The following is an 11,401-nucleotide window of genomic DNA, read 5'->3' as shown; positions in this document are numbered from 1 at the left end:
CATACTTATTTTAAACGCATCTTTGAATCTAAACCAATTTTACAAGCCCTTAACCTCACGAACGAAAGTTTGGTTATATAATTGATCTAAGTCTTCAAGGTTGATTATCTTGGATAATTTTTGACCAAAATAATTTGGTGCCCACCGTGGGGCAAAAGGTGCTTTCGATCTGATAAAAAATCTTTTTGATTTTCATAAATCTCGATTTTTCAAAATCTAATACCGAAGATGTCGACTCAACCAACTAATTCTTCGCAAATTACTCCTGTTCTTTCTTCTCCTTTGCCTCCTCCACCTCCAGGACGTGCTTTTTATCGAAGAAACAAGAACAATGCTGCTCGAACTTCTGCCCAGGAAAAAGGCGAGGAGCCAATGGATTCATTCCAGATCCTAGACTTATCTGGAGAAATTCCGGCAGGAAACGCATCTCAAGAGAATGCAAGATCAAGCCAGACTCAAAGAAGGAGTTTTTACGACGATTGTGGCAATCCGGATCCCTACAATACCGGATCTAGGAATGTTAACTCTGAAGAACTGCCTGACTTGTTTACTATTTTGCAGAATCTTGATAAGACAATTAAGACTAATCAAGAATATAATCAGGCACAATTCAAAATTCTTGAGTCAAGGATTTTTGAAAACAGACCACCGATGACTCCTAGGAATTTGTTTTCAACGACTCCAAATGCTCTTGAGTCTGCTCCTATTAATACGTCGATGCCAACTGCGACTCCTAATTTTGGGAGTAATATTCCGCAAAACACTCATGTTGCTGGAACATCGGCCACCATGAGTGCAGGTTTGAACAATTCTAATAATTTTGCTGGATCTTTTGCTTTTACTAATCCATTGCAGGGACAAGGAGCAAATGATTACATCGCTAGAGAATTTCAGAAGATTAAAGACATGATTTCGAGAGTTCCTGGATTTTGCAATCCAATTCCTGAAGTCAACCCTGCGTCCTATCTAATCAACATATATGGCGACAGGATTGCGAACGTAGAAATCCCGAAGAAATTCCAAGTTCCAAATATGAAACCATATGATGGAACCACTGACCCACAGGAGCATATCGCACTGTATCTGGAGAAAATGGAAACGGTGCCGATTCCATCAAATTTGAAAGAAGCTTGCTTATGCAGAAACTTTGGATCGACACTATCTGGATCAGCCTTAAAATGGCTGCATAGTTTGCCTCCTCTATCTATTAATTCTTTCGCTAATTTAACAAATTTATTTTATAGTCAATTTTCATGCAGTAGAACTTTTGAGAAATTGACTGATGATCTATATAAAATAATTCAAAAACCGCATGAATCACTTAGAGATTTTATGACTAGATTTAGAAAAGAATCTCTTAATATTCCTAAATTAGATATGTTGACCGCTATTCAAGCTTTGCAGAGAGGTCTCCATAAAGGATCTAAATTCCAGGAAGATCTCATAATGACACCATGCAGAAATTTAGATGAAGCAAAAGTAAGGGCAGCAAGATTTATAAGGCTCGAAGAAAATGAACTTACAACTTCGAAATTAGATGCCTTATCATATGATCGTCCAAATCGGAAGGCAGAAACCCCGGTGTTTAAACCGAGACACAAACCTTACTCAAGACATGTAGATGATCAAGTCAATGTCGTTGAAGAAGATGACGGGGTCGAATATCCAACTTTGGCATCATACTGTTTCTCTGTAGGAACTCCTGGCATTATAATGGCGCTTAGAGATCTTGGAGACAAGGTGAGATGGCCTCAGAAGAAAAATGACGGATACTTCAAGAAGAAAGATCCTAGCCAGTGGTGTGCTTATCATGAAGACTTTGGCCATATCACCGAAGATTGCAAGATGTTAAGAAGAGAAATATCCACTTTATTAGCAAAAGGATATTTGACAGAACTCCTTGGAAGGAAGAAGGCCAAAGATGTTGAAGTCTTGGACTTTTCCAAACCAAAATCAACACAAAAAGCAGATTCCCCACCAGCGAATGCAAAAGTAATTAATACCATCTCTGGGGGATCGGAAGTGTGCGGGACAACATATTCAGCAGCAAAAAGACTTGCAAAGCAAAGCAAAGCAGATAGAGGAGAAAGAAGTGTGAAGAAAGCATCAATTTCGGACTAAGACATTATCTCCTTTGAAGAAGATTTTGATGATATCATGGAACCTCATCATGATGGGCTGGTAATTACTCTTTTTATCGCTAACCATTATGTTCGCAGGATTTTGATAGATAATGGGAGCTCAGTGAATATCATCAAGCTGGAGACATTACCAAGAATGGATATCTCGGAAGAAGATATCAATGGAAAGGCTTCTCCATTGATTGGATTCAGTGGGGAAACTAAATATACAGTGGGTGAAATAAAATTACCAGTTTATGTTGGAGGGATGAATTCGATGCAGAAATTCTGTGTCGTAGATTCTCTCCCAGGATGCAACATAATCTTGGGAAGACCCTGGATACACGAAATGAAGGCAGTACCTTCAACATATCACCAATGTATTAAACTTTCAACACCTTGGGGAGTAGTTACTGTCAAGGGAGATCAGCAAGAAGCAAGAGAATGCTACACATCCAGCATGAAGTCAGCTGCAGAGCCAATTTCACAATAGCAATTACAGAAAAGGGTCTTCGATGTAGAAGAACCAGAAGAGCAAGATGTAAAGGAAGTTATCTTGGTTCCTAAAGATCCTAACATTAAAGTTTTAATAGGGAAAAAGATATCAAAAGATATGGAAGTCAAATTTACTGATTTCCTCAAAGCTAGAATGAAGACTTTCGCTTGGAAACAAGAAGATATGACTGGAATATCAAGAGATGTCATCACACACAAGCTGAGAATCGACAAAAGCTTCAAGCCTATTCAGCAAAAAAGAAGAAAATTTGCTCCTGAAAGAAATGCTATAATCCAGGAAGATGTTGAAAGATTATTAAAGGCTAAAATGATCAGAGAAGTTAAATTCCCAGAATGGCTGGCAAACGTGGTAGTCGTACAAAAGAAAAATGGAAAATGGAGAGTTTGTGTAGATTTTACTTATCTAAACAAAGCTTGTCCAAAAGATCCATTTCCACTACCACATATTGATGCAATGGTCGATGCAACTTCGGGACAAGAGATGCTAACATTCATGGATGCCTCCTCAGGATTTCAACAGATACAAATGGAACCTGAAGATCAGGAAGCCACAGCCTTCATGACACCGACAGGTATTTATTGTTATATTTGCAATGCCTTTTGGTCTTAAAAATGCAAGTGCAACATATCAAAGGCTAGTGAATATGATGTTCAAAGATCAACTGGGGGATACCATGGAAGTCTATATAGACGATATGGTGGTAAAGTCCAAGAGAGCTGAAGATCACTTAAAGGATCTTGAAGTAGCCTTCAACATCCCGGACAAGTACAATATGAAGTTAAATCCCGCCAAGTGTAATTTTGGAGTTGGAGCTGGAAAATTCTTAGGATATATGGTCACCAAAAGAGGAATTGAAGCTAGCCCAGAGCAAATTAAAGTAATATTAAATTTGAAGTCTCCGTCGAATGCTAAAGACATCCAAAGATTAACAGGCAGATTAGTAGCTCTCAACAGATTCATTTCAAGATCCTCAGATAGATGCAAAGAATTTTACGATATTCTGAAAAAGAATAAGAAATTCGAATGGGGTCAAAAGCAAGAAGAGACCTTTCAGGAATTAAAAAAGTACTTATCAACCCCTCCGCTGCTGATGAAGCCTGAAGATGGTGAGCCTTTATATCTTTACATGGTAGTATCATCAAATGCAATAAGCGCAGTTCTTGTAAAGGAATCTGAAGGCATACATAATCCCGTCTACTACGTAAGTAAAAGTTTAATTGATGTTGAAACCAGGTACTCTCATCTCGAAAAACTTATACTTGCATTAGTCATGGCATCTACTAAACTTAGACATTATTTTAAAACGCATGCTATACATGTTAGGACAAATTACCCTATAAAATGTGTGCTTAGAAAACCTGAAGTGTAACATCCATGAATTTTGACTCGTTGACTTTAAGTGTAATGTTATGAATTATAGTAGTTAATGATATCTTTAAATCCATCTTGTGGTTAAATGACTAATTGTATACTCAATGAGCCGGTTGACGGTGTGCTAGATGTTATGTCGTGGGTTTTGAACTAATTAGTTATGTTGACGGGTCAACCCATGGATCAAAGTCTTGACCCATGACCCACCTTAGTCAACCCAACCCCCACCCACCTTATCCTTTCCTTCCCTTATTCTTCTTATCTCTCTCTCTTCTTTACTCCCAAGAACACACTCTCCTTTCACTCTCTCTCTAATTTAATTCATAGTTCATGGAAATTCAAGCTTATTTAATGCAAGAATAATAAATCTTATCACCATTTTAACTTCATATCAAAAACTTGGGTTTCAAAGTGCAAGAAATGACCTCATTTGAGTCAAAATTCGGGTTTGAGGATTTGTGAAGCTTTTGGTAAGTAAATTTTACTCTATGACCTTCATTTCATGTTAGTAAATGTATCTCTAGTTGTGCCAAAACATTTTCGGGTCACAAATCGGGCCAAAAGTCGAATTAGGGTTTGTCTAGGGTTAGTAATGGGTTAAACCGAATTTGAGCTTGAGTTTGGTGTTTTGAAGAAAGATTTTGAAGTGGGTTTGGGTTATTCATGTGTAAACATGCTTAATTATGCTTCATATTGAGTTTTGATGCATCACAAATCGATTTTGGGTGTAAAAAATGAGTTATGGGTTAGTTTTGGTGTGTTTAGGTTGAAATGGTGTTGCTGGTGCTGAACTGGGTGAGCTGCTGAGCAGCTAGTTAAGCTGCCCCGCAGCTTCACGAGTCTGTTTTTCAGCTGCGGCGCAGCGATAAGTTGCGGCGCAGTTGGGGGCTTCAATCACTTAAATTTTTCCTAGCTTTAGTTCTAACATCCTAGGATCGTCCTGACCTTTCCGGAATGTACTCTTATGACCTTATTGGTGCCCTACACATGACAAAAGAGTCGTTTAAAGTTGGGTGTCCTCTTTGGAACCTAATTCAAGGCATTAACATAAACTAAATAAACATATAACTTTTGTTTGAGAATGAGGCGACCTTGGGGCGACTTCATTTTGGTTACAAACTATTACATGACCTCCCTAACGACCATGTTGGGTCCCAAAAGTCTTTCAAAGCCATAAACCAAAGCTAAATCCTAGTTAGAGAATCGTCTTTGGTGAATAATGCATGTCTTGTATACATTACTAGGTTGTGGAAGCGTGGAGCACTATAATCACTTATACTCTCATCTTAATTCGATATTAGCCTCTTTTGCCAATCAAGGTGAGTTCGTAATCTCCCTACTCTATTGAGATACGGGCTGAAAAGTGTACATTGTGTGTTTATTTGTTTGAATTAGTTGTTTGTTGATTGAATGATGATTGATGGATGAATTATTGAATTGTTTTGTGTATGTTGGTATTAAGAAAGGTTATATTTAGGTTAGATGTACATACATGGAAGTCGACTTCGCTTTCAAAAGGTTTGAGATGTGGAGGGTTAGCCGCTGGTACACCCTGTATACAAACATCGAGGACTCTTTGAAAGCAAGCCTTCTCAAGTGTATGTATGTATAGTTTGATCATATTGTTGGTTATTGGATGTTGGATTGATGGATTGTTGGGCTTGCATTGCGTTGGTTGCTTTGAGATGATTTGGTTGTCTGTTGAGACAAATGTGTTTATCCAGGTATAGACGTATACACTGGTGTTGGTCATCCGGGTTTATAGACGTATATTCGCCGACGAGTTTGAGATGCCATATTGGTCATGGTGATGACCTGTGAGTATCGTTGCATAGATGGCATGATGGCCATACATATTATATGTATTTTGGTTTGGCATGCATATCATTCACATCATGGCATTGACATTGCATTGATTGTTCTTATACGTTTGTTATATAGTGATGCATTGGTTGGATGACGTGTAAGACTACTTGTATGTGATGATTGTTCTTGTTTTTATGATATGTGGTTATGCTCGGTGGTTCATCTTGGGCCACCACTACGAACTCACCAACCTCGTGTTGATTTTTAGAACACTTTTCAGGTAATCAAGTGGTTCAAGGATGTGATGCATGATCTGGTGTAGCTTTTGGATTCGGGCATGGACTTTATGGATCAAGGATTCATTCGCCCACTTTTGATTAATGCTTAGGATCGATAGCCATCTCTAGAATTCTCTTTTGTAAACTTTGATGGTCATTTGCTCCTTGTGCATTGTTTGAATATTTGACTTGTTGTGGATTCACCGAATTCATTAATCTCATTTAATTTCCTACGATAATCCCTCCTTGTGCTATATGATTTCCGTAATATTTCGAGCCCTAGCTTGGGGTGTTACATGAAGTATCAGGAAGAATGGCTAAATGGTTTGTAAAATTAGGTGCCTTTAACTTAGCATATGAACCTAGAAATGCTATAAAATCTCAAGCTTTAGCTGATTTTGTGGCTGATTTTAGTACTGACTTACAACAAGAAGTGGACTTAGAAGTTAAAATGCTAGAAGAAGCAACTGAAAAATGGATCCTATATACTGATGGTGCTGCTAATGTTAAAGGAATAGGATTAGGTATCGTACTAAAATCGCCACAGAGGGATATCATACCCCAAGCAGTAAATTGTCAATTCATAGCTACTAATAATGAAGCAGAATACGAAGCTTTAATTTCTGATATGCAATTGGCTAAAGATATGAATATTAGGAACCTTAAAGTATATGTAGATTCATTACTTTTAGCAAATCATTTTAATGGATCATATGTTGCGAAAGGAGAAAGTTTAATGCCATATCTAGATATAGTTAAAAAATTAGCTGAAAATTTTGACTTATTCGATATAGAACAAGTACCTAGAGAAGAAAATGTTGAAGCTGATGCCTTAGCAAACCTAGGTTCAACATTTAAGATGGCGTCTGAAACTAGTATTCCTATAGTTCATGTTCTATATCCTGCCATAGATAAAGAGTCTCATAAAACTTTAGCTATTCAAGATAGTGAAACTGGAGAATCTGAAAACAATCAAACTTCATGGATGACACCTATAAAGGAATATATAAGCAATGGGACAATTCCTAAGGATGGAAACCCAAAGGCTTTTCGAATGAAAACTGCACATTATTCTATGATAAATGGTATCTTGTATAGAAAGTCTCTTGCAGGACCATATCTTAGGTATTTAGAGGAACCCGAGATCAAAGAGGTTCTTAAAGATATTCACGAAGGAGAATGTGGGAACCACACAGCTGGAAGATCCTTATATTAAAAAATCTTAATGACTGGTTATTATTGGCCAACCATGAAACAAGATGCTGAAGATTATGCTAGGAAGTGTGATGCTTGTCAAAGACATAACATCATTCATGATCAACCAGCTGAACCTATGTATCCAGTTTTGTCACCATGGCTATTCATGAAGTGAGGAATGGATATTGTAGGACCAATGACAGAATCTTCAGCGGGGAAGAAATATTTTTTGGCAATGACATATTATTTTTCAAAATGGATTGAAGCTAAAGCATATTCCAAGATCCAAGAGTCTCATGTTATATCCTTCATCAAAAGGAATATATTGACTAGATTTGGAGTTCCAGCAGAGATAATTTGTGACAATGGTTCACAATTTATTGGAAAGAAAACCACAAATTTCTGTGAAAGATGGGGAATCAAGATGATCACTTCTACCCCTGTTCATCCTTAAGCCAATGGTCAAGCGGAGTCAAGTAATAAGATTATTATGAACAATCTAAAGAAAAGACTGGGATAGGCCAAAGGAAAATAGGCTGAAGAGTTACCATTTTCTTATGGGCTGATCGCACAACCTCTAAAAATGCAACTGGGCAAACCCCATTTTCGCTTGTTTTTGGAGCAGAAGCACTATTACCCACTGAAATGGACTTACCAACTGCTAGGATAAGTCTATTGACTTATGAGAAAAACAAAGAATTAATGTTTGAAAGCTTGGAAGCTCTAGATGAATTACGAGAAAGAACCAGAATAAGAATAACAGCTTATCAACAACGAATCGCCAAGTCTTATAATAAGAATTTAAGATTAAGACGATTTCAAGTTGGGGATTTGGTGTTAAAGAAAGCTTTGATCAAGCCTGATGGGAAATTGAACCCGAAATGGGAAGGACCTTATTTGATCGAGGCAGAAGCTGGTAAAGGATCTTATTGGTTAAAAGATCTAGAAGGTAAATTAGTTCCAAGAGCTTGGAACGCCATCCACCTTAAGTTATATCATGTCTAATTAATTTTGTCTCATTGACAAAATCAGGTATGATTTCTAAATCCTTTTTTATTTACTCATTTATTTATTTGTTTGTTTATTCTTCAAAATGATGATACTGACTTGAGCGTCGGAGTGGCGTTAGCCAAATGGCTAACGTCAGTTTAGATGGATTTCAGTTTGTAGGATCTCAAAGGATATTCAGCATCATACATAGCAACGTGGAACAAGGTCTTCACCTTTTGGCTTTCACGCCAACTTTTGGTTGGGGGTTTTCACCCTCTCTTACGATTTGCCCATGTCTCACGTTCATTAATTTCACAGCTGAAGGGTTAAATTCCAAGGTTGTCGAAATTAATTCTACCGATTATCGATGTCACCATCGATCTCCCGAAATGGCTAACCACGCCACCCATTACACAAACACATACGAAAAGGCTAAACACGCCTCCCAAGCATGTTCAAGATATTGAGACACCCTCATTATCTTGGACTCCAATGTCCCTACGAGAATATTAAAATTAAGAATTCCCTTCTTAATTTTAATCCCCTCCAAAGATCATACCGGTCCTATTTATATTTTATTGCGACAGGAATATAGTGGAATTGATAAACAATTAAGACGCTGGATGCTTGAAGATCACAATTTACAAGTGGATCTTAATTACATATCACAAGGTGCATGTATCTTACCCTATAATTATTACTTTGATTTGATTTGTTACTGTTGATATAGTCAAATAAGTCAAGGGTAATAATTAACTGACATGTGATATCATGCAAATGATTATTTAATTTTCTAATTTTAACCCCATTAACATCATTGATTTTTGGAATCGAAGCAATAAAGATCAAAAGATAAATGTTTTTCATTCATAACGAAAATATTTACAAAAGATAAAACTGCTTGATAGCAGTTACAATCAAAAGAGTTTAAAAATGGGCTCTGGCCTTTGCATTATATCCTTCATTGCCCATATACATAACTACTCGTCAGAATCAGAAGGCTTCAACTTTTTGGTGACTCTCATATAGACCAGATCTACTTGCGCTATTTGAAGTTCGTCCTTGGTTTTTGCCAGTTCTGCTTCTAACTCTCTTATCCGGGAAACTTGAGCTTTTCTTTCATCCAAGAGTTGAAAAATATACTGATTTTGGCTTTTGATTTCTTGGTCTTTAATACGCGCAACTTCCATATGCGCAAACCTCATTTGAGAAAAGCACTGTGGGAAACATTTCAAAGGATCATTTTTACAAATCGAATATAACGAAAGAAAAAATAATGAAAAATTTATTTTCTTACATAAAGGAGCCTCCTTTCTGACTTCGTAGTGCCCCAATTTACCCTTGGGCGCTTGTGGACTTCAAGGTGTGAATCTCCGTTGCTGATTTCAGACATGTTAATGTTATGAAAATTAATAGAAATGGAGAAAAAGATGAAAACTTTTTTGAGCATAAAAAGATTTATGATTTTTTCTAAAAGAATGGTATGCTTGTATAGAGGTATAAAACGATGGGAATAAACCGTCTAGACTCTTGGTTATCTTATCTCCACGCGTCTTATCCTCGGGGTGAATTTAAAAATTAACTCCTTGACATTGGTCAAAGTTATTTTAAACAAAATTGATTTTTGTTTAAAATAACTTTGGGGACAATTGTTATGGGTGAAATTTCAGGTTTCATTATCTTGGAACCTCAAGATCATGGACCTTCAGGATCTTGATACGCCTTGACAAATTACTAACGATAAACTTCAAGTATTGTATCTATGAGAATATTATGCAGGTAACTTGATATTTATCACAAGGTAACTATCTCTAACGGTACAAAAGAGATTCAACACATGTCTTATTTGATCAACACGCAAAGAAGACTTAGTCCAGCATCATAATCGGACATCAAGAGGAATTCAGCATGAGGAGAATATCTTCAAACGGCTACAATATCAGTCAAGATATGTTCCAACGTTCACCAGATGAAGACCAGGAAGATCCCTGTAATTTCGGAAAATTAGTTACTAGGCTGCTCTATATATACAAGGACCTGATCGATCATAGGATATACAACATTACACACACTCACATATTTACTTGCTTATTTTCTCTGCTCATACTTGTAAACAACCAACACACTTTTCTTTACTTAGAAAGATCGATCAAGTCGCTCTATCATTGTAACCAATTTACACCATTAGTAAAAGAACAAGGCAGGGACGATTGCTTCCTCCTGGGGTTTTTATGCGGGCAATCCATAAAGGATTAAGGGCTTTTCCTCGATAACAAATCTCGGTGTTCTTTGTTCCTTTCTCTTTATTTTTCGCATTTATTTACGTTTATCTTTCTTTATCTTGCTTAATCTATCTTATATTTGATTATATAGTTATTTGCGAAATCTTTTGACTACCTTCTTTTGTTTAAGTCGACATAATCTTGATTTATCATACTTATTTTAAACGCATCTTTGAATCTAAACCAATTTTACAAGCCCTTAACCTCACGAACGAAAGTTTGGTTACATAATTGATCTAAGTCTTCAAGGTTGATTATCTTGGATAATTTTTGACCAAAACAATTGACTCGTTGAGTAAGCTCATTGATTTGAGGATTAGAGGAGGAAGATGCCTTACCCTTTTGTTTGGACTTCGATTTGTTCCTTTGTTTAAGTCTAGGAGGAGGCATCTGAGGAACATGACCAAGAATGGATTGGCCATTATGATCATGAGGATTTTGTGATCCTTGAATCATTGTCCATGCTTGTCTTCCAGCAGGGTAAGAAGAAGAGGAGGGACCTTATTGTGATTGAGGCACTCTTCTAGGAGTGATGGGTCTAGATTGATGATTGAGAGTTGCTGAACTCATCTGCCTATGAGGCAGATACTCCCTGTTTGACACAGAGGATTGAATATGCTGATTTGGCATTTGTCCTCTTTGTGGGGTTGTGGGTCTCACTTGCTGATGTGGCAAGTTTCCTCGCTCAGGAGTAACAGGTCTTACTTGCTTATGTGGAAAGTGTCCTCGCTGAGGAGTAACAGACCTGTTTTGAGAAGGTAACCTTCTTCTTTGAGGAGTGTTAAACCTAGGAGTGGACCTAGCTGGCACAGACTGAGGTATCTGATGATGAGATTGAGC

The 11,401-nt window shown here is 37.2% G+C and overlaps 1 protein-coding gene across 1 annotated transcript; it reads left to right on the top strand.

The window, feature by feature from the left end:
- The first annotated feature begins 228 nt into the window (after nucleotides 1-228).
- On the top strand, nucleotides 229-2,121 carry LOC122601412. Its single transcript, XM_043774174.1, has one exon. It carries the CDS (start codon nucleotides 229-231, stop codon nucleotides 2,119-2,121), a length of 1,893 nt encoding a protein of 630 aa, XP_043630109.1.
- The last annotated feature ends 9,280 nt before the right edge of the window (nucleotides 2,122-11,401 follow it).

The sequence above is a fragment of the Erigeron canadensis genome, chromosome 5, assembly GCF_010389155.1.
Source record: "Erigeron canadensis isolate Cc75 chromosome 5, C_canadensis_v1, whole genome shotgun sequence".
NCBI classification, from domain to species: Eukaryota; Viridiplantae; Streptophyta; class Magnoliopsida; order Asterales; family Asteraceae; genus Erigeron; species Erigeron canadensis.
This window is presented reverse-complemented; position numbering and strand designations above follow the sequence as displayed.